Source organism: Sander vitreus, chromosome 3 (assembly GCF_031162955.1).
Source record: "Sander vitreus isolate 19-12246 chromosome 3, sanVit1, whole genome shotgun sequence".
Lineage (NCBI taxonomy): Eukaryota > Metazoa > Chordata > Actinopteri > Perciformes > Percidae > Sander > Sander vitreus.
The window spans coordinates 30924250-30946074 of NC_135857.1; the positions used below are offsets into that span (position 1 = coordinate 30924250).

The 21825-nt window shown below is 40.0% G+C and overlaps 1 protein-coding gene across 2 annotated transcripts in view; it reads left to right on the plus strand.

Moving 5' to 3' along the window:
- tyw1 (tRNA-yW synthesizing protein 1 homolog (S. cerevisiae)) overlaps positions 1-21388 on the plus strand; it is a 70176-nt gene extending 48788 nt beyond the window's left edge. For both annotated transcript variants that reach the window (XM_078246958.1, XM_078246959.1), the window contains 2 exons: positions 9304-9471; positions 19810-21388. In XM_078246958.1, coding sequence (XP_078103084.1) covers positions 9304-9471; positions 19810-20031 — 390 coding nt within the window. In that variant the 3' untranslated portion in view covers positions 20032-21388. The remainder of the gene's footprint in view (positions 1-9303; positions 9472-19809) is intronic.
- The last annotated feature ends 437 nt before the right edge of the window (positions 21389-21825 follow it).

Here is a 21825-nt window from a genome sequence, read left to right on the forward strand (position 1 = left end):
AAAAATGTTCCATAAGAGTTCAGTCAGATTGAGATCTGGTGATTGTGACAATCATAGTGTATTTATTAGAGATGCACTGATTGACCGGAATTGGCCGATTTTCACGTGACCGGCCATGACCGGAGACCGGCAGGTCGGTCTGATATATGCCGATTTTATGCCGGTCAAATGCACTCGGGCGTTTATGAAATGTCATAAAGTCGTAATTATACACGACTCTGCAGAGCAGTGTGCTCAGGCTAACGGTCAGCTGCTCTCTCTCCCCTCTGAGGCTGAACAACTGGAACAAGAAAACCGCACTCACAGCTACAGTTTATTGGAAAATAGCTTTGGGCACACTGACTTTGATGAATTTACTGTTTATCAGACCCCAGATGAGACGAGAAGCTAATGTTAGCGAACGCTGCGGTGACGGTCCCTCTGTCTCTGATGCCCCGCTGCAGGAGACGCTGTGTGTATTCCAACACGCTGTATTAACGTTACTGTTTAAAACGCTTTCCAGGTTAGTGGGGATGCATACCACTCAAAACCAACATTAAAAACGTAGTAATCTTCCCTCAGCATTTAGTTTTGTTGCTAAACTGTGTGTAAAATGAGTGGTGACGTTAAATCATCTGTTTCAGGTAACAGCACTCTAGGGTACCGTCTATTTGCTGGATTGTTCCGAGGTAACCGTGATTTTATTTTATTAGATTAAACTTTATTGTCATTGTGCAGAGTACAAAGACAGCGAAATGCAGTGAATTTCCCACACCAGGAGTAATTTATATAGTTCCATTTTATAGAGAGTATCTGTTCAAAAAATGTTCTATGCAAATATAAAATGTTCTATTAAAGAAAAGATAGAAAATAAATATTTGTGTGTGCCTTAAAGTGGTTAGAAAATATGAAATCGGTATTGGCAGTTCAAACTCAATGAGAAATCGGAATCGGCCTAGAAAGTTGTAATCGGTGCATCTCTAGTATATATCTTCGTTTTCAGACTGATCAAACCATTCCCTTGTGCCAGGTATGAAAGCGTTTGCATTTATTATGCATCTCCACTTATTTACATTTTCAGCTTTTTCCTGATCACCCATCTGTATACTAGTACAATCTTATATGTTGGACCATACTTAATTACTTATGTTCTTCGGCCCCTTTAGGGCATAAGTAGGGTTGGGTACCGAAACCCGGTGCTTATTCGGCACCGGTGCCTTAACAACCGGTATCTACCGGACCGAATAGTAACGCGGATTTCGGTGCCTCATTTCGGTGCTACTGAAATGCCAGCACTGCCCTCTGATGCTCCGAAACGGACGTTACAGGCAACAGAAGCATTGCTGCATCTAACGCTAGTTAACATAATACACTTGGCAGCAGGTAACGTTAGCCTACCGTTAGCTAGTAGCTGGATTAAACACAGTTAAAATACTGACAGCTAACGTTAACCGGTGTGACTGTATTTCGCTGTAGAGGATTCCAACACCGGGACGTAACAGTCCGCAGCTGCCGTTGTCGGAAAAACAACACAGAGACGGTGCGTCACTTGAAACTCGCCTCGCCAGCCTCGTGGTGCATTCAAAGTTATTGTAAAATGCCCTTTTTCCATCTTGGTTGTTTTTGTCGTTTGCCAGCAGTTTTCTGGTGAAATAAGTTATTGTTATAAGTTATTGTTATTACATTTTTAATACATCATTTAATTTTGACCATATGGCCTTAGCAATAAACAAGCCATTCTTAAATGTCACAGGCTGTCGTTTTGTGCTCCTTTTTTCTTTTTTAAATATATAATTTTTTTTTTTTTTTTTAAATCTTTTTAAAAGTATCGTTTTGGGCACCGGCACCATTTTAAAAGTATCGTTTTAGCACCGGTATCGGAAAAAAACCCAAACGATACCCAACCCTAGGCATAAGGCATCAATAATTTTCCTCAAACTATCACAGTCTTTAGCAACTAGTTGTGCCTGCTGGCCCACACACTGAGTAAATTAAGTCTAGAAATGCGTCTGTTTTGCTGTCTCGGTGCACATCCTTGACATCTGCATCTGAAATGCCAAGATCTCCTTTGTTGTTGCAATTTGGTGCTGCTGGTGCAGAAATAAGAGCCCACCACACACACCAGAATCACTTATGACCCAACTTATTTTGTTGAAAAGGTGCAGGCGTATAGTAGAAAGTAATACTGTTGTAGCCTTGAGCAGCCTATTGATTAAACTGTTCACACTAGACACTTTAGCACTCAGCATCTGCAGATTATCAGTTAGCCAACATTGCAGCACTGTATACAGAAAATACAGACCATGGAAGATAAAACACATTCACCACAAGCTAGTGAAGCCCACTTGAGCTCAGAGTTCACACTGATAAAACATTTAAAAACAAATCAGGGTGGAGTTTTCTTCAGTTGTTTTATAATTTTAATTAATTGGTGAACATTTAGACGTGCATGGTACACGTACTGTAGGTATTTCTGTACAGTACATGTTTTTAAGGATTGCTTTACATTGCAAAGTTAATCATTATTTTTGCACTTGAATAACAAAATCTGACACATTTATCCTATGATTACAAATCACTATGTATTTGTAATGCAGCCCCACATGCAGCTGACACATTTCAATATATTTAGTGTATTTAAAACAACCCAGTTGGAGGATTTGTACATTTCTATGACAATATAAATGCATCCTTCATTTGGCTGATTTCATAACAAAAGTGTGGCCACCAGGTGCACAAACCAAACGCATCAAACAGTTGCTCACAGTGCAAACGGAGACGGACAGCTTCATTCAAACTAACATCGATATAACTTTTACTACAAAAACACTATAAACATTCAGCGCTGTCAGAAAACTGCAGCATTATACTGGTTTCCCACTTAAAGTAATGAGACGTGGTATCCGGTGCTGTAATGAGGGGTTCCTTAAGTCGCCAGTCGAAGCATGTGGTTTTTCCCCCTAACAAAGTGTTTATGGGGAATCCTGCTGTGTTGTGACGCACCCATGCCCAACTCATCTTCCTGTATCTTTTTCCCTCTTTCAATTCTGTTCATTGTGTTCAAATCTGCTCTTGCACTCAAATTTGTCATGTTTGGTAAATGTCAAGGCAATTTTTTTTGCCATCTGTGCAAAAATGAATTTGACCAGCTGTATGACAATTAAAGGATCCCCATCTATCTCCTCTCTTCCTTTCCTCTACATTAAACTAATCGTGTCTACTCACACTGCGTTTTTATTGCTACTTACTAATCAACAACTTGCTTCAAGGACGTCATGGCTTCATCATGGGGTTTATGATGTGCTGCTGATGGGTGAGAAAAAAAACACACACACTTCTGAATCTAAGTTGTCCCCTGAGACTTGGTTTGCTTTTCTATTAAAGATTTCTTGTAGGAGTGTGTATTGATCCACCACTACATGGTATTTCATTATATCAGAGAGAGCACAACACTAACAAGACAGCGGGGAGCATTGGATTGGACAGATAATCAGAGATACCCATCAAATGTGGCTGTGTGATGAGCACGCACACACTGAGATGGTAATATATTAAGCTCTACTCACATTTTCTACTTTGTTCATCCACTGCTTCCTTTCATCACACAAAGAGAGCAGAACACATCAATTCTTGACATTTTTTGTCATGCTCTGGAGGATAAGAAGATGGATACCAAGCACACACACATAAAAAAACAACTCTATGAACGTCACATAGACACCTCTGTTGTCAACCAATAGATTTAACGACAATTATGATAATCAATAAATTACAATTAATTCATCAGTACTGAACATTCTCTGGTTCCACCTTCCAATGTGAAGGTTTGCTGCTTCCTTGTTTTTACATCATTGTAAAGGGAATGTCTCTGGGGTTTGGACTGTTAGACAAAACAACACTGTTGGTTTGGCAACTTAACATTTTCACCATTTTCTGGCATTCCATAGACCAAACGATAGATTAGTCTTAAAAATAATTGACATATCATCACATTAACAACATTACTTTCAGCGCTACTCCCTCACATATCAGTTGGTCGTGGTTGTGGCAATGTATTTAATTTTTATATTTCATACCCCCCTTTGACCTGGCATTGTCTAAAACCCTGGTCTACAGTTGATGATTCATTTCCCCAACTTTATAAAGTGTTTCACTTCCTCAAAGTCTGACCTTCAGAGGAGTGAAAATCACAGAAAAAAACTCCTCTAATCCGGACAATCAATTATTGAACCGGTCTCACTGGCAACAGGTAAAGGGTCACTGTCAGGGTGAACTCTCCCTCTCTTTTCTCATCTCTCTCTTGTCTTTCATCTCTAAATGACTTCCTAACCTCTGTCTCTCTCTTCGCTCCTGCTTCCCTTCCTCCTGCCGTCCTCCACTGAACAGATGAACCCCTCTGGCTGCTGAGCTTCAGGCAAGCTATCGACTGCAGCATCCTGAGCTCAGTAATTAGTGCGTCCCAGGATGGACTGGTGGCAGGATGATGGAGGGAAATGCTCTATCATATCACCAGCTCTCAAATTAGCCCTGACTGATGGGAGCCCAGCCCATTAGCATCAGGTCTGTGGAAAGGTTTTAATAATAATGTGGACTTTTCTATATTTTGTATATATTTATATACAGTATACTATATAATGAGAGTAACAAAGTGCTTCAGATACACACAAGAGTGATATAACCATGATCGGACACGTTAAACAATACATTTAGCAACTTGAAAAAGGCACAGTTATAAAAATAGACCTCAGATAGGTAGGTATTTAAGCTTTTTAGAATACAACTTTGGATTATTCCAGATGCAAATTCACTGACATTTTTAGTCTTTAGGCTAGGGACTCTAGAGGAAAAACATTTTGTAAGACAGGTAGGATATTAGAGACATATAAGCTCAGTAATTAAAGTAGAAGGGGGGAAAAGATGTTTGTAAAGTAAGACTTTGAAAACTATTCCGAAATCCCCTCAATGCACAATTGGAGGCTTTCTTTTATTTTATTTACTGTCTATCTGCTGGGTTTTAATCTATGATTAATTTAAAGATGAAAGCAAGCTTAATGCCCATGGCCAGAAAGCAAATAATTAAAATAATTATTTGGTGCGAAAATAAAAGCAGTGTTTCCGATACGTATGTTCTACTTGGGCACCCTGCCCAGATAGATAAAAACTGAATGACATTTCTTTTCCAATCAACGATGATTTTTTTTATAGTGCACACAGACCAGCGGCCTCCAGCCCCTCCCCCTGGGGGAAGTTGCGCGGCGCATGCATGTCACAGCGTCAACAATTCACTTTGGGCTCAGAGTCAGGCTTACGTTAGTAGTAGCACGCTGCTTGTGGCTTCCCGTGCCGAGCACCGAGCCTTCAGTTCTCGTTCTCTCTGTGCCCGTATTTATTAACTGTAACGTTACTAATGCACTCGACCAAATTACACCAGGCATTTCATTAAGTTTGCTGTAAAAGTTTCAAACTACAATCCAGAGTTGTTTGAATGACCGAAATCTGTTCAGATTAGATCTTTATGAGTGCAACACGGACATTGACATTGACAAAACAGTGTGTGAGGTGTTTTCTTGGCATTGGAACCATTTGCTGTTGAGTGGATGTTTTCCTCCTATCTCTAATAGACAGATCGGTGACAAATAAAAGTAAAAACCAACATAAAGTGTCGTAGTAAGGTGTTAGGCTACAATAAGACACCAGAAGATCGTCAGTGCTCTTTGCCATAAGTTCTTCAAGTATCTGGAACTCTTCCCCCATTTTCGTTTTGGTGATGGTGGTCCACAGTATGTTCCAAAATCTCCCATAGGTGTTGAAGTGGGCTGAGGTCTGTTGACTGCGAAGGCCCATTTACATTTTCACATTAAACTCTTCAGTGAGCCCTCCCGCCCTGTAGATGTAGTCATTTTCATCCTGGGAGAGACTTTTACAATCAGGAATTATAAATCACTTTTTCTGTCATCACAACTTTGGATCTGTAAATATGATGTATTGCATGGGGGTGTGTGTGTGTGTGTGTGTGTGTGTGTGTGTGTGTGTCCACTGCAGGACCTTTGTTACTGACCCATTAGTTATTAGTCCATCATCCTATGAGGTGCAACACATGCTGCTCAATTTACTGCCCACTGTCCAATTGTTGTCCAAGTGTGATTTATTATCTCGGTGTTGCATCAATACCACTTATCTGCCACTGGTCCCTCGCTCGCCCAGGCAGGAAATGGATTACTAAAAGAGAGGGAGAGAGAAGGGATTGGGCAAGGGCATAAATGTACAGAGATACATTTGACCAAACACACACAGCTATATGTTGCACACAGGGAGGGGGGCCTTGAGGATCAGCATTCATGATTTCCATTAAAGGCGAAAGATTATTTGTGAACAGGCGAAGGCCTCTTACTTTTTCCCTCCGTCTCTCCCACACCCTCATAACTTCCTCAATGATACATTTCATTCGTTCCCTCCATATATCTCAAATATCTTTTCCCATCTCCTCCTATTGCTCTATCCTCATGACTGGTCCATTCCTGGTGATTTATACCGAGTCCTGGATAGTTGATCTTTATTCAGCGTGCCTCCAGGCAAGGCTGATAACACCAAGGTCCCTCATCAATTCGGTCCACCGCCCCTGTCCTGTCTTGCCCCCCAGCAGCACGCTTCCTCTCTCTCTCTCTCTCTCAACCTCTAAAGATACGGTTCACTTTCTGTTTAAGTTTTCTGGTTGCCGTGAATTCGCAAGCAGCCCTACAAGATATATGTGGTTAAATTACTGAAGAAATGGCTCCAGTTCACAACTTTAGGCAGAGATCCCCTATGGCTGCTGAGGGGACAGGCTCAAATTGATGTGAATGGCACTCTCGAAATAGCTAGACCAATGGTAGAAAGAGTTGAGTTGTTAGAATGTTTCTTGTGTAGTTTGCTTGAGAGGAAAAACTTAAAGTGAGAAGTATTTTTGTTTCCTAAGACAAACCATGTCTTTCATTGGTATACATTTTATTGGATTTAGGACACTGGCCTCAGCCATCAGATTGGTGGAGTTTTGATGTCTTGCTCCTGTGAAATAGTGAAACATCTGGTATTCAATCTTCCCTGGGTATGACAATTTCATAGAGTTTTTAGAGTCCTAGAGATTATTTGCAGAAGTCAGAAGAATATTGCTGAGGGAGGGCTTTTTATCACCTTATGTAGCTGTCTAAACTAATAAAAAAAGATGAATGTAGGTAAATATGCAAAGACAACTAAAAAAATAAAACAGAATTCAACCTTCTTTAACCTGTATGGTTTTGATCAATTGAGATTTTCATAATTTAGCACCACTAATGTTAACGAAGATCATTTTACATTTATACTTAATTTTAAATCTTCAAAGATGAAAAACTGCACTGTAAATCATCTCTGTCCAGTTATGATTTTCTCTGTCCAGTAGAAATACAACTGCCTGATTATTTATCAAAGTTATGCAAATAATTCTGGCTAATGGGGCTTATATCCTCAGGTAAGATCTCCCCTGCCTCCAAGATGGCAGCATGTCTCTCTGTGTATCCGTTTGTCTGTGCATGACTAAGTGGTTGATATTTGTTTGTTCACATGTTGAAATGAATAACACAACTTTGACTGATTTATATTTGGCATGTTTGCACCAAAGGGATGTGATAGCACAGTGTAACTATGAATTCTAAACTAAACGTACTCATGTGTATGACTGACACTGCAGTTAAAAGATGACTGCCTGGTCTACAGGTTCACATCATAGTATTGTTGCATAGAGCAGAAACACACATATAGACAGTTCAGTATACTTCTTAAAAACTTCTTTTCACACTGCTAGTTTGGATATGACCATCATCCAACACCTTGGTTTGTGGAGACATTTCTCCAGCACACAGTTGTATGGTATACTCTACATTCTTGGTTTTTCCTGCACTTTTTGTTCAAAAGTATGCTGTGTTTTTGTAAAGGTACATGCCTGCTGCATGTCATCCCTCTCACTGTTACCTTAACCTTACTGTCTCTCTCATCACTGAACTATTTCAAGACAAAAATACAATTGGAAAAAGGGCTACTGCTGTGATGCATCTGTAAGAACCTCTTTCTGGTGTTATATAGTGCTTTTATTCCAAAAAAAGGTGTATGTCCTCAGCCCACATTTGCCTCATAATTATTGCCTTTCCTCTCCCTCCGTGCTGTTCTGCTCTCTTTCTCCCTCCCTTTTTTGTCCTTCCAGGTTTAGGAGACTGGGAGGCTAATTCAATTCTGATGCTCACATAAATACTGAAAATGAAATGCATACAACTTCTGCAGATTCTAAATCAGTTGTATCTGCTACAATATATTTGGTGTGCAATTTAAGAGTTTCGCCAATGAGAGTGATTTATTAACACAAAGGTCCTTCCGGGTTAAATCTCCTAAACGATTTGACCCATACATTTTTTAGGGACTGAAACTTAAAAGTCTGAATACTCTTGAATCAATGTTATAGCCCAGATGAATAAATGTAGCGACCAGTCCTGCTGATGTAGGTCTTTTATTGGAAGGTACTGGTTGGGGCCCTGCTGCGGATTCCTTCAGTTCATACAAATAGCCTCAAAGACTCTGTTCATGGCTCCCTCGCGCCTTTCTGCTCTCAGTCCAACACGTCAATAGTTTGTCTCTGCCATAGGGAGCTGTTGTTCTCCTCTCAGTCCTTCTCCCTCCTCATCACTTGTAACCACCGCACAGATTTGCCACTATTGATCAGAAAACACTCAGCATCCAGCCTGCTGTTTTGATTGAATTTTTTGGCCAAGGCCAGATGGTTTTCCACTTCTTACTCCATTTCTCACACCTGCTGAATGGGAAAATAAATGTCAGCTCCCAAGTCTTTCTGGTGATCAGCAGTTGTTGCTGTGTATGAAGCCTTTTTGTCAATGATACACTACAGACCAAGTTGAGGTAGCTCTTTTTATTTCATTACTTTATCCATCTGATGATTTTAATTGGCAAAATAAGTTGGTGTCCTTGGGTGTCTTGAAAGTCGCAGACAAAAAAAACGTCTTATTATTATAAAATCTTACATTTTGTCTCATAATCTGTCAACCATTCATCATCGTCATGCTGCAGTACAATATTCCTCGTTTCTGGACTGTTTTTAGGCTTCTATAATTATTTATGACAGGTTACGTCAGATTGCAGCCCAAATAATCACCATGCCTAACCATTTCAGTGTGAGCTGTTGTCGACCACCAAAGAGGTGTCACAAAATTTGAACAATGACTGAGTCACTTTGTAGTACGTTTCTATTACTCAAGGTGGTTTCTGTGCTTGGTTTCTGATCGTGTGCCTATGTGTGTGCAGGGAGTGACGTACTGTGGGGAAAGCTCTGCCAGCAGTCTGACCATGGCTAATGTTCCCTGGCACCAGGAAGTGGTCGCCTTCGTCCAGCAGCTGGCTGACATGTTGCCTCAGTATGAGATCGCCTGCGAACACGAGCACTCCAACTGTTTGCTCATGGCACACACCAAGGTAAGAACTCTGCTTCAGAGGGTCATACATAACTCAACGTGCCATATCTGCAGCCTGAACAAAAAAAACATAGTGAGCCCTCAAATTTGAGCTACTGCTTAAAACGGAAATAGGTCAAACATGTGATGGGATAGTTAGTATAATTTCACTTCTCAAATGTGAATACTTTCTAAATTGCTTATTACTTTATGCTAGTAAGTCGAAGATGTCTTATTAGACATAGTGATGGGCATTTATTTTATACTATTTATCACATTTTATAGACCCAATGATGAAGGGAGAAAAAATCAGCACAATTCATCAATAATGAAAATAATTGTTAATTGCAGCCCTGATGTTTAAGCATTTAGCATTTAAAAGGCTTAAGCATTTGATGTAATTAATGTAGCTTGCAAGTAATACACAGTATTTTGTGTTTAATATTATGAGACAAACTCTAAAGGAATAATACTTTGCACTGGATTATTTTCTTTGTGTGTTTATCCTGCTTTTATTTAATTTGGCTAAATTATTAAGTCATCCACAAGAAATCATTATTGGTCATAGAAGGATACATTTATACTTCCTAACATATATATATATATATATATATATATATATATATATATATATATATATATATATGCTAGTGGTCTCTTTACCCTCTCATAGTCAATGTGAGCCAGATAACGCACAGCACAACAAATTTAAAAAGAAAGTTTACAGTTACAGTGTAGACTGTGCACTCTAATTTGCTGACATATACATGTGCAGGTGCAACAATCTGCTGGACATTTACAGTACTACTGTAGGTGCAGATACTGGCTATACTGCTGTTTTTGCTTATTAGCATTTCTAAGTTATCAGTGGACCCAGACAGTGGATACTGCATAATCATCTCTTCACACATAATAATGAATAATGTGATCCGCTTTGCATCTGTTGTGATTCCGCAGCAGTTCTTTTCAGACACAAAAACACACATCCTTCATCTCCATTTTCTTTCAAAGTAGCTTTTTAGACAGCTCAGAAACTCACTGCAGGTTCCTTGTTTTTAAATTGGTGTTTTGATTCAGTCTTGTTTTATTATTTATATAATTTTGTATCTTCCCTGCCTTCCTTTTCCAAATATGCAACCACCAGAGTGGTTTATTCTGACAGAGGCTCAACTGGGTACTGCCTAAGCAACTGTCGGTTAATAATTAATGAAGGGTGATTAATTGCCATCTTGGCTCTCTCTGACAGGGTAGAAATTCAAGCCAGCCAACTAGGCACCTGGGGCCTGTTGCACAAAACCAGGATAAGGGATTAAGCCTGAAATTTGAAATTTGCCCCGTGCAACGTGGAGAGGCGGGGGGTGGCAGGGGGATCCTCCCACACCGTGCAGCGGACTCTAAAGGAGACTTTTAGCGTCAATAACGACGACAATGGCACCTGACCAAACGTCCGTGTTTTACGAGTTGGGAGTGGGAATATGTTGGAATGCCACAAAGCTTCTTAATCTTTTTATTTTGGTGCTGTCACGCATCTGGGAGTGAGAAAAAACCCTGAATAATAGGCTATATTGTTTTACAGATATGCTTACAGTGTGTTTTGAAGTCACTTACTTCTTTTTATAGTTTTTGTCCAGTCATGTTTGTTCTGTATGAACATTAATTACTTAGAAAGATATTTAGAATTAGACATAGCTTATAGAGATTTGTGCATATAGTTGCAACATATTCTCGCATTGTGAATACGGGTTTGAAATTAAGCCTAGTCCTTAGGGTAAATTTCCCGAGGAACATTAATTACCTCTGCTCACTTTCAAGGCAAAGTAGGCTAAATGATAAAACATTTTATTTATATAGTGCTTTACAGGCTTCTCAAAGACACTTTACAGTAAAACCAGCACATTTAGCACATAAAAACAGATACAGCAATACAACCAACACATAAAACAAGCATTTTAAAAGCAATTAAAACACAGTGTACAACTTTGTAAAAATGTGGAGGGACTAGTAAGTAGATCTTTTTAAATCCTTACGCATTCAGTTGGTCCGCTATTGTCTGTTGGGCTTTTTTTCTCTGTCTGATAACAACAGCCGTATTTCCCTTTTTGCATATTATATGTTTCACCTCCTCGTAATTGTCCATTAGAAGCTGCTGCTCAGCGGGTTAAAGATATGCCGCACGCATCTTCTCCATTTCTGCATCAGTAAATCTGTGATCGATACCGAGGTCTATTTAAGAAAGCCGTGAACGTACACTTATCCCAGCTATCTACACCTGGCTTGACATAGCTTCACCTTCTCATCCTGGCTCGGCAAACATGCAACCGATTAAGCCGCGATGAGCAGATCACACTAAGTCAAACTGCGCTTTTTCAGTTATCCTGGATTTCTTCATTCTACTTTTGTGCAACAGGCCCCTGGACTTCTCCATCACACACACAGAAACATTGTGCACGATGTGTAATCGTTTATTTAAGCAGCCAGAAGCCAAATCCTCCTTTGTTGTTTTTATTTACTGTAGCTTTGTATTGATGGGACTACTTACAGATTTATTTACCTCTGTGGTGTCTGTAGGCTCTTTCCAGGCTCCCAATGCCTAAAAGGGATAACAGGAGAGAAGGAAGGCACATATTGTTTATTCCACAAGTTTTCTACTACACAGTGAAATGCTTATTTTATGTTTTCATGTAAAATGCTGCAAACTACTTCTCTGAGAAACCCAGAGTCAGAAACCACAGTTCCGTACAATCCTGCTTCTGTATTTCAAGATCTAGTTCAAACAGGATGTTGGCAGCACACATCTTATGAATTTGCAGGTTTTACCCTTTTTTTTTCTTTTTCGAGCGCTATGTAACAAAGTAACTACTAAAAAAATTAACTGATATTTTATTAAATAAATATGTTGCAGGTTGGAAAAATTGATTGACCATATGCATATTGCCTCTACAAAAACTTAAGTCTAAAAATGTGGAAACTGAAAATGTGTACAGTACAACACAAAATTTAAACAAATCACCTTTTATGAGTTTGAAGATTATAGTGCACGGCTCCTTGTGATTTTTAATGCAGGCTTGAATGAATTTGGTTCTTGATGGAAACAGTATGCTGTACACATAGTATTTCTCAAGATTTGTGATGAACTTTTATTAAAGGTAATGTGTTTTTTAGCCGTGGCTCGGGGATGGCTAGGTTAGGCGGCAAGTGAAGTGTCTCAACTAGTGAATGGATTGCCATGACATCCGGTACACACGTTCATGTCCCCCAGGATGAATTGTATTCATTTTGTTATCGTCTGACTTTTCATCTAGCATCACCAACATAATTTCAGAGTTTTAATTTGTCTAATGCCTGCAAAACAAATGGCATTCTCATCAGCCTCGGCTGTTCTTTGTGTTTTATGCTAATCAGCAAAAGTTAACATGCTAAACCAAACATCAACACGTTCACATTGTCATTATCAGTAGGTTAGCATGCCGACTTTAGCATTCAGTACAGCCTCATTGAGCCGATGGCTTAGTTGTAAAGAGTTATGCACTCACGTTCTAGAGGGTAAGGTGTTTATTTTTAAATGAAATTTAGGAATGTAGTTCTTGTTACACAGATAAACTGATATGCAGGCCCGTATATAAACTCAAACAAAGATTATTATCACTACCATTAACTTCTTGGTAAACACACACACACACACACACACACACACACACACACACACACACACACACACACACACACACACACCCCTGAGATCCTCTTCAGTCTCTTTTTTTCATCTCTCTATCATTCTCTCACCAACACAAATATAACCATAGGTTGTTTGTGCAACTGCTTTACCTCAATTAATTAGCTTTTTTTTTCAAGAAAAAAAACAGAGCAGAGGAGTTTTAGTTTCAAACATACACACTGTACCTCCAATTTTGCTTCCCCCCCTCCCCCCACACACACACTCTGTGTGTATATATGTTTCTATATCCATAAGTTGAATTGCAGTATGAATGCAGTTGTGTGAAGTACACACTCATTTGTAAAATTGTCAGGGAGAGTGTATCAATGTTATTATTGTAAAACAAAATTATTATATATATAAAAACATAAGCATAAACTTAAAGAAAACAATAATAAATAAAATTGACCCATTATTATCTTTAGATTTTGTTCATCCTAACTGGCTAACACAGATACTGAAGACTTTCTTTTTTTAGTTCGACAACTTATGTTGACTTACTAACTTTTCATTTTTTGGTCAGTCATCAATAATCCAGCAGAGTTTGGGAACTGGATTCCTCCTGCAAATGAAGAAGTTTTTCTGTTAAGTGTCCTCAGTGTCCTGAATGTCTTTGTGCAGCACAGTCTCAGCAGGAAGAGAAACCAGAATATGAAGTCCTCCTAGCAGAGTTTAAAATGCATCACAGGAAAGCACATCGGTCTCATTTTGAGTGTACTGTATAATATGTGTGTGTCTGCATGCTTAATGTACAGTTCTCAGATCGTCTAGTTCCAGTTGGATGATATCACCATTTGATGTAGTCCTTTAAAAGACATCAGATGTGTGTGTGTGTGTGTGTGTGTGTGTGTGTGTGTGTGTGTGTGTGTGTGTGCGCGCGCGCCGATGCATCCTCCCTGACCTGACACATCATCATCATTAGTTCCTTTTCAACCCCTGGGATCTTCCCATTGATAGGCATTTCTCTACCTCTCTCACCCCTCGTTCTACTTTCTCTGCAAGCCTTTTCTGTCTTTCATCTCCCCTCTTTCGTCTCTCCCTCTCCTCTCCGATCTTTCATTCCTCTTATTCTCCATGCTCTTCCATCCATCCATCCATCTTCGTCCGCTTATCCAGGGTTGGGTCGCGGGGGTAGCAGCTCCAGCAGTGGACCCCAAACTTCCCTTTCCCGAGCCACATTAACCAGCTCCGACTGGGGGATCCCGAGGCGTTCCCAGGGCAGGTTGGAGATATGATCCCTGGCTCACATCCATGCTCTTCTCTTCATCTGAATCCCATTTCTCTCAGGGGATGCTGTAATTAAAACAACACAGTCACTCACCTCCCAGAGATAATTAACACTTTTTACAGTCAAACATCCTGTCAGATTAATTAATATTTCTTATTACTATAAGGAACAATGTCTTTAAATATACATCAGCAATGCTCTCCTAGCTGTCAAATCATGACACTAAGTTTTTAAAGTTTGTAAAAGTGCTACACTCAACAAGCGTGATAACTATTATCTGCACTTTTGCACATTCATGCCATGTCAGTAAAAAACAGGAGTACCTCTCGTTATAGCAAAATATGAGTGTACATGCATTATTTCAAGATGATTGCCATTGTTACTTCATAGTCACACCAGCCTAAATGTGCTGTTTTTAGCATGTTACATTATTTATAGTGGTTTGTTGACAAGTGGAACCAGATACATGTGTATAGCTCCTTCCCAGTTGGTTGAAACATTTGTATTAGTGTTGGGATTGGATTTGATTTAGACGTAATCGCTGCCTATGTTGGTTGGTTTTGGGAGCCATTTTGTCACCACTTTGCTGAGTTCTGTTGGTCTTTTCACCAAGTGGGAGAAGTTGTAGCTGTCAGAAATTCTCCCCTGACTTGTAATTACAACTAGGTGGTATACGTTAAAGGTTTTTCACACTCGGCTGCTCGTTTGTACAACATGGCACGAAGGCAGCATTTATTTCCTCGGCGGATGTTTTTTTTTGTGTGTGGCTTGTTTCAGAAAGCCAGTGTGCAATACAAAATATGTACCCCTGCTTATAGATAGGAAGAAGACATACATTGGGTTGCCATTCAAAGGTTGTTCAAGTTGATTGGCTGAAAAAAATTCTCTTTTTAGGCCGACAACATTGCACACAGACAGGGCCATCACTAAACAGAACAAAACTGTTCAACTGCTTGTTAAACCAAATATCTAATCAGCCAATTATGTGGCAGCAACTCAATGCATTTAGGCATGTAGAAATGGTCAAGACGATCTGCTGAAGTTCAAACTAAGCATCAGAATGGGGAAGACGGCCTGGTTTGAGTATTTCAGAAACTGCTGATCTACTGGGATTGTCACGCAGAACCATCTCTAGGGTTTACATAAATTGGACCAACAAAAAATAAAATATCCAGTGAGCAGCAGTTCTCTGGGCAAAAATGCCTCATTGATAGCAGAGGTCAGCGGACAATGGCCAGACTGGTTCAACCTGATAGGCAACAGTAACTCAAATAACCCCTCGATACAACCGAGGTATGCAGAAGGTCATTTTTGAACGCACAACCCATCGAATCTTGAAAAAGATGGGCTACAGCAGCAGAAGATAACACCACGTTCCACTCCTGTCAGCTAAGAACAGGAAACTGAAGCTACATTTGGCATGGGCTCTCCAAAATGGGATAATAGAGGTTCAGAAAAACATTGCCTCGTCTGATGAGTCTTCATTCCTGCCGCAACATTCAGAGGGTTGGGTTAGAATTTGAATAAAAGCATGGATCCATCCTACCTTGTGTCAATGTTTCAGGCTGGTGGTGGTAATGTAGTAGCGTGGGGGATATTTTCAAGGCAAACTGTGGGCCATGTACCAATTAATCATTGTTCAATCGTCACGGCCTACCTGAGTATTGTTGCTGACCATGTCTGTCCCTTTATGACCACAGTGTACCCGTCTGTTAATGGCTACTTTAAGCAGGATAACGCGTCATGTCACAAAGTTAAAATCATCTCAGACTGGTTTCTTGAACATTGACAATGAGTTCACTCTTCTACTCAAATGGCCTCAGTCACCAGATCTCAAGACCACCTGATATGAGTGTGTGTGTGTGTGTGTGCGTGCGTGCGTGCGTGCGTGCGTGTGTGTGTGTGTGTGATTATATGTGAATAGATTTCTTCCTATTTTCTTGTCTCTAGAGAGAGCACGGGAAATCTCATTTACAGAGCAGATACCATGGTAGAAAGAGATAAGATGTGATGTGTGTGTGTGTATATGTGCGTGCAAGCATGTGCGTGCTAGCTCATTGGCATGTGCACATACATGAAGGCACCTCCTGTGGTGCTCAGTGAACAAAGCTGTCCTCAGTGATCCTCAGCAAAGACGCTGTTAGTAAAACCAACAGGCAGGTCTTGTTCTCATCCTAGGCAGCTCATCAGCCTTGCTTTGTTGCTTAGAGACTGAAATTGTTTGCCAAGATGCCGGCTGAACAAATATCATCCCTTCTCATTACCAGAAACATTAGCTCCCAATAGGCGCTGCTTTCATCTTCTCCCCATTTCTCAGGCCTCATTAGCAATGCATTGGGTAGCTTTTCTGTAATGGCTGAGGCATGTAAAAGGCATCTAAAGGCTAACACTCAAATGCTTATTGCCATGACTCCTTCAGTGGGTCGTCATCTCCAGCAGGAAAATCTTTAACTTGGCAAATAAATGTTAGTCCTTCATGAGTACATTTGCTATTGCTATTTTGTGTTAATTACAGTTGTAGAAGCTGTTTGTGTCTGACAGTTTTAAATAAGCAAGCCACAGCGCATACATAGGGGTCTGGCCAAAGCAGCCCTGAACCTGAAAGAGCTCTTAAATTCTAAATGCTGAGACCTAAAAGCACAGCAGTCATCCCCTGTGACAGCTTAGCACCATTTTGCATCCAGTCGCAGCTTTTCAAAACAAAACCCACCAGTGAGTTAAAGTCATGAAGGACCATTTTAAAGATCAGACTCTGCTGCCATAAACGCCACCAAACGTCAGAGGAAAGGTTGTAATACCTACTTTGCTTGCTCTCTGTTTCTTCTCAGTCTTTCCCATATTTGCAGACAACAAGGGAAACATGGTATTGTATCAACTGGGGAGCACTGTTGCATGCTGGGAAAGTAGAGGTCACACTCGTTTGCTGGTTTGAGAAAACAACCAGGGTTAGAGAGGCAGAGTGATGTTAGAGGCTTTTCCCTCAATGAAACATTCAAGCTGTTCTATCTGTCTCTCTCTCTCTGGTAGTTAGTGTGCCTCTCACAAACTAACACACACTTTTTTTTCCGGCTCCTCGCCCACTGCCACATTTATTTCTCTCTCTTTTTTCTTTAGAAAGATGGATAGCGACTTTGGTGAAGGAGCAAGAAGCATTGATTGATAAATGGAGAAATGTGAGAAGGAGGTGGAATTGGTGAACCTGCAACCATTTAAAAAAGGCAATAAGCTAACCGCAAGTGGCAGGTGTGAAGGGAGACACTCTATAATCACTGTCACATCTTTAAATTCACACTTTTCTTTTTGAGTGTGGTTGCCCACTTATTTCTCTCTCTGTATCTGAGCATATGGCTTCCATTTAAATGGTTGTATAAGTGTGTGTGTGTGTGTGTGTGTGTGTGTGTGTGTGTGTGTATATAAGGTTGCTGTTTTTTATTAGCTTTGTTTCTTTACATATGTATATGTGCAGGTCTTTAAATGTTTGCCAAAATAAATTATCTAAATTTCATGCTGCAAAATGATCACAATGTTTCGAATACAGTTTTAGAGATCTTATTTCCCCATCATGCCACAACAGATTATTTGATGAAATTAGATGGAGGGAATGGTGTATTTGCTATAAGAAGACAATGTGCGACATGGTAACAGGTGGATATGTTTTAAATTATTTTTAAATAAAGGATTTTTTTTATTTTGTATTATTCTGTGCTGAAATAACTTTTGGTTGTAACAAAGGCCAATTGAAGAATAGAACCAGCAGTGCGATCTTTCCATCTACTCCAGTTGGATTGATTTTGGTTTTAAAAAAAGAAAATGTTTTTGTTGGGTTCTTTATTTATTTTCACGCGTCTACAATCACGGCCATTCAAGTCAATGCTTGATATTCCACCAGACGCAGCGCGTCCCAGAAGCGTGAGTGAAGCAGCTCTCCGCTCTGCTAAAGATACTCGCCAGGTCTATTTTCACGGGAGCCGTTCGGACAGCAGGAAGTGAAACAGCGAGAGTATCCAGTCAATATACCAAAACACACACCCCAATGTTGTATACGTCTCCTCTACAACACGGACGACGATACACAGTCCCTCCAGGATTTCGCGGCCTTTTTTTGAGATTGTTGCGGCCCAAAATGCCTGATTTCGTGGGAACTTTTGTAAAAAATTTTGATAAAAGTTGGGATGTCTTTTCTATGTTTGTTGCAATGAAGTTGCAGGAGACGGAGGAAGTTGCAAAAAAAGTTGCAATTTTTTTGTGTAGTTCTTATCTTAAAAATAAAAAGGAAACTTGTTTTGGGGAGAATAAAATTACTCTGGGCTGAGTTTTCCTAGTAACCTTACCAAAAAGGCTCAGGATGCTGCAAATGTTGGTATAATATGAAAATGGCTGGTGGATTTAAGACAGAAAATAATAATTTATGAATGCATTAAATTTGAACATATCTGTCATTGTCAGTGGCTTATTGATCTTTACATTGTTAGTTCATTTCCTGTCCTGGCCTGGGACACACATTCATACGGTTTGATAAAGTAACATTTCTTATTGGACTAACTTATCATTGCACTTACAATAACGAGCGCAGCTGTCCTCAATTTAGGTCATTGTGTCGTCTCAGCTCCGGTTTTTCCTGCATCCACCGTGTGTGTGTGGGGGTGGGTGTGTGTGTGTGTGTGGGTGGGTGTGCGCCAGTCGCAGGGGGAACGGAGCAGCAGCCCCACCCGCTGCAGAGAGCCAGGATTTCAGCCAGGATGGAAACGGCAGCAACTTCAGCGTCTTTTAAATCGTTACAGCGTACATTGATGTTAAAATGTATACAGGTTGGCAGGATGGTCTGAAATGTTTTGCACGGTCGTTCGCTGTACATTTTGTTGGTAAGTATGAGATGTTCGAGTCACACACGTCTCGTCTTCATATCACAAACAAGGAAATGATCAACCCGTTCTCACTCCCGCTTGGTCATTGGCTCTCAGAGTGCACGTGGCACTGCTGGGATTGGTTGAAGTCGTGGGAAAGTTCAGGTTATTGGTCAAATTTGCGGAAAAGTTGTGGTGATTGGTCAAAATTGCGAGTCGCACCAAATTCGCGGTGTTTGGTTGAAGTCACGTGGATTGGCGCGATCGCGACATTGCGAAATCCTGGAGGGACTGAATAGACATCGCAGATCTTTTTTTTAAGCAGCAACACCAGAAAAGAGAAGGCACGGAGTTTAATTGCAGGAGTGCTTGGAGTGGAAGGTAGATGCTATCTTAATAAACAAACAAATAACCAAATAAATAAAATGGTGATGACACATGACCCCTAACACTAACTCTAACCCTAACCACAACTTGTCATGACAAAAACCGAATGACACTTACTAAAAGAAGCGTTATGTCACAAACGTTTAAGACTTGTTTATAATGTTTCTTCTCTGTGTGTGCTTTCAGTTCAAGGTGGATGGCGAGTGGTGGACGTGGATCGACTACGAGCGTTTCCAGGAGCTGGTCCAGGCTCATGAGGAGAGTGGGGGACAGCAGGGCTTCTCAGCCTTGGACTACATGGCCAAGACGCCCAGCTGGGCTCTGTTTGGAGCCAATGAGCAAGGTTTTGACCCCACTGACACACGCTTCCAACGGCGCAACAAAACCAAAGACATTTCAGGATGCTGATAGATGTGAGAGAGAGAGAGGTAGGTAGGATGAATAGAACGAGTACTAATCTCCAAAGCATAAACAATTAAAACAGGTAGGGTTCAATGGTTTTATTCCTATCCTCTTTGAGTTTCAGAGAGTGTAACTTTCCCCAGCTGCCCTCGTTCTCACTTAAACTCTTTCGCCCTCGTTTCATTTCTCTTCAATTTGGATCTTTCATTTTATTGGCATGAGCTCTAAGATCAGCCAAAAACTGTCAGAATTAATTTAACATTCCCTTTAAGTGATTCTTTTACTTCCTGTACATAGATCTTTGATACTTCCCTCTTTTTTTTGAAGGGGTCATTATAATAAATGTCAATGGCTTTGAGCTGTTAAACCATCTTGCAGCACTTGGTTTACACTGTTAAAGTTGGGAGTTTGTGTCATTATCATCATTTCGGACATATTTTTTTTTTATATTCCAGGTTCTACTGTAGTTAGGCAGCTGTACAGCTCAGAACATGATAAGCATATAAGGAGTAGCTCTTCTCCTCATGACGTCTGTGGGAGCGACACTTTCCCAGACACCCTTTTCTCCTCCTCATTAGGACAGTGGATGTATTTACTTACAGGTGAGAGACTTGAGCAGGGAGAGAAAGGCATTAAGGCTGTGTCTCCACTGGAAAAATCTGGCTTTTTTGCACTGTTGCACATTCCCAGCCCAATATTGTAGCTTTTGACAGATAGTTTTGCAATTTTGACAGGTTTGCTGTAAAAAATAAAAAGGTGCACAATGGTTAAAAAATCTACTGTAATATTGTTGTATATTTGACCTAAACTGCGGATGGATGACGTAGTAAAAAAACTACTACATCAGTAGTTTTAATATGAAAAAAGTGGATTAAGGCACTTGAAGGGATAAAATGATATCACTGTTTTGGATTGCAGTTTAAGAAGGAATACATCCAAATTTAAGCTGTTTCTCAGCTCTTAATTAAAGAGACAAAACACTGTGAACAAAGATAGATAAAACACATTTTAAAAATCCATCCAACTCCCAAATGTATGCTGTCTGATCTACATTCAGCCACCCATCCGGATAAAGTAGGAGTATGAAGAAAAGCAAGATCGGTGATGACGTAGCTTCAGTCAAACTCATGAACACCTCCTCGAGTCCAGCGTGCCGCAATAAAGCCTTGACTGATATTTTAGTGAATCCAGATGTAAAATTCAAGTCCATTTTCCTTTTCTTTTTAATTGAATGTAAAACCAGATGTTAATGTTTAAGTCCATTTTGATTTGTTTTGTAAGATCTCTAATGTTGCAGTGACTCCCTGTTGGGAGAAACAGCAAGTGTGGGAATATGTCACTATAATAAACAGATAAGGAATAATCTGATTTGTCATTTGTGATTTTCATATGCAGCACACATTAAGTACACACAGGTGGATTAAGACACGTCATACTGTATCTCTGGAAGACCTCATTTTGTCTATTCTTTTTTTTTTTTTTTTTTACTGCCAACAAAGTGGGAAGTTGACATTTTAAGACCACAATAATTGTGGCGAAAGCTTTCTGGGCTGCACTTAGAGGCCAACAGCAGAGCTCTAATTGAGGATGGAGGCAGAGGTGAAGATCAAAAGTGAAACAGTGCAGTCGCTCCCATTATTCCTGTTAAAGTTTACTCAGATGTAATTCATTGTTACTGTAGTCAAGAAATATAAAGCTGCAGTAAAAGTATTTGTGATTGGATTGTTTTTTGTGTTTTTGCAATATACAATTACATATAGAATAGCAGAATTACATATAAAATAGTTGACACATTGTACA